The 2,817-nt window shown below is 31.4% G+C and overlaps 1 protein-coding gene across 1 annotated transcript in view; it reads left to right on the top strand.

Annotated features, from left to right (window-relative positions):
* The window catches only part of LOC111083034, a 20,561-nt gene that overhangs the window by 14,501 nt on the left and 3,243 nt on the right, over positions 1-2,817 (top strand). The window contains exon 2 of the mRNA XM_022379240.1: positions 1,993-2,188. Within this exon, the coding sequence (XP_022234948.1) occupies positions 1,993-2,188 (196 nt within the window). The remainder of the gene's footprint in view (positions 1-1,992; positions 2,189-2,817) is intronic.

The following is a 2,817-nucleotide window of genomic DNA, read 5'->3' on the forward strand; positions in this document are numbered from 1 at the left end:
GATGTTACTGGTGATGTGGTTTTTGTCTCTAGATGTTACTGATGATTTGGTTCATGTTTCTAAGTGTTACTGATGATTTGGTTCATGTTTTTAAGTGTTACTGATGATTTGTTTCATGTCTCTAGATGTTACTGATGATTTGGTTCTTGTCTCTAGATGTTACTGGTGATGTGGTTTTTGTCTCTAGATGTTACTGATGATTTAGTTTTTGTCTTTAGATATTAATGATGATTTGTTTCATGTCTCTAGATGTTACTGGTGATTTGGTTTTTGTCTCTAGATATTACTGATGATTTGGTTCATGTTTCTAAGTGTTACTGATGATTTGGTTCTTGTCTCTAGATATTACTGATGATTTGGTTCATGTATCTAGATGTTACTGGTGATTTGTTTCATGTCTCTAGGTGTTACTGATGATTTGGTTCTTGTCTCTAGATATTACTGATGCTTTGGTTCATGTTTCTAAGTGTTACTGATGATTTGGTTCTTGTCTCTAAATGTTACTGGTGATTTAGTTTTTGTCTTTAGATATTACTGATGATTTGGTTCATGTTTCTAAGTGTTACTGGTGATTTGTTTCATGTCTCTAGATGTTACTGGTGATTTGGTTCTTGTCTCTAGATGTTACTGATGATTTGGTTTTTGTCTCTAGATATTACTGATGATTTGGTTCTTGTCTTTAGATGTTAATGATGATTTGATTCATGTCTCTAGATGTTACTGATGATTTGGTTATTGTCTCTAGATGTTACTGGTGATTTAGTTTTTGTCTCTAGATATTACTGATCATTTGGTTTGTGTTTCTAAGTGTTACTGATGATTTGGTTCATGTCTCTAGGTGTTACTGATGATTTGGTTCTTGTCTTTAGATGTTACTGATGATTTGATTCATGTTTCTAGATGTTACTGGTGATTTGGTTCTTGTCTCTAGATGTTACTGGTGATTTGGTTTTTGTCTCTAAATGTTACTGGTGATTTGGTTTTTGTCTTTAGATATTACTGATGATTTGGTTCTTGTCTCTAGATGTTACTGATGATTTGGTTCTTGTCTTTAGATGTTACTGATGATTTGGTTCTTGTCTTTGGATGTTACTGATGATTTGATTCATGTCTCTAGATGTTACTGATGATTTGGTTCATATATCTAGATGTTACTGATGATTTGATTCATGTCTCTAGATGTTACTGATGATTTGGTTTTTGTCTCTAGATATTACTGATGATTTGGTTCTTGTCTTTAGATGTTAATGATGATTTGATTCATGTCTCTAGATGTTACTGATGATTTGGTTCTTGTCTTTAGATGTTAATGATGATTTGATTCATGTCTCTAGATGTTACTGATGATTTGGTTCATATATCTAGATGTTACTGCTGCATCATATCAGGAAGTGTTTATATTGTTATTTTGTTCCGTATTGCACCCATCTTTCGGGTCTTACTGTTCAATAAATGCCCAGTTTTTCGTATCACCGTGTAAGGAAAAGATTGTATCTTATTTTGTTTGGTTTTTAATTTTTAACACATGGATGTTCTATGATTAAATCCTGTGAAATGAAACTCTCTTTGATGACATTAACAGTGAAAATTGTAGCAACCTCGAAATACTTTGAATGCTAAGCCTAATCCAAAGGTGAGTATTAGATGACTTAACGTGCACTCTACAAATGTGTTCTCTTCAGAAATTATAACAAAGCAACTAAAGTAACAGGTGAAAGACCCACCTGTCTAGCTAAGCCTAATCCAAAGGTGAGTATTAGATGACTTAACGTGCACTCTACAAATGTGTTCTCTTCAGAAATTATAACAAAGCAACTAAAGTAACAGGTGAAAGACCCACCTGTCTATAACTGTTCTTGACCAAAAATGGATGTGTTTATTAAACACAAAATCTTTGTTGTTTGAATCAGGTTGTTTATTTACAGTCCAGGATCGCATGTATTTACAGAAGCATTGCTATTTTAAAATATAATATTTTTTTATGCTTTACAGGAAAGTCCAGCACCCTCGACAAGAAACAGTTCCTTCGACTAGCTTAGCGCCACCTCACTGTCACCAGCAGAAGCAACACCTGTGTCCGCAGTGTCACGTGACTGTACTGACAGCTGAAACTAAATCCAGGTGTTCGGACTGCAAAAGAGCCGCCTGTCGGAAGTGTGGAACATCATTAGCAGAAGGAGATGGAAGAGTAAGAGTATCTTATTTTGTTTACTTAACTTTACCAATTATTAACAAGATTGATATTTAAAAATTCAGAAGACGTAAGATTTCATACGTGGCCAATCAGAAGGTTTAATAATCCCCACTTTATCATTTAGAAGGCTTAAATTTAATATCCAAACGATATTAATAATACCTGAATATTTTCAGATTCAAAACAATATTAATAATACCCGAATATTTTCATATTCAAAACAATATTAATAATACTGAATATTTTCAGATTCAAAACAATATTAATAATACCTGAATATTTTCAGATTCAAAACGATATTAATAATACTCGAATATTTTCAGATTCAAAACAATATTAATAATAACTGAATATTTTCAGATTCAAAACGATATTAATAATACTCGAATATTTTCAGATTCAAAACAATATTAATAATAACTGAATATTTTCAGATTCAAAACAATGTTAATAATACCTGAATATTTTCAGATTCAAAACAATGTTAATAATACCTTAATATTTTCAGATTCAAAACGATATTAATAATACCTGAATATTTTCAGATTCAAAACAATATTAATAATAACTGAATATTTTCAGATTCAAAACGATATTAATAATACTCGAATATTTTCAGATTC

Source organism: Limulus polyphemus, unplaced genomic scaffold (assembly GCF_000517525.1).
Source record: "Limulus polyphemus unplaced genomic scaffold, Limulus_polyphemus-2.1.2 Scaffold7973, whole genome shotgun sequence".
Classification (NCBI taxonomy): Eukaryota; Metazoa; Arthropoda; class Merostomata; order Xiphosura; family Limulidae; genus Limulus; species Limulus polyphemus.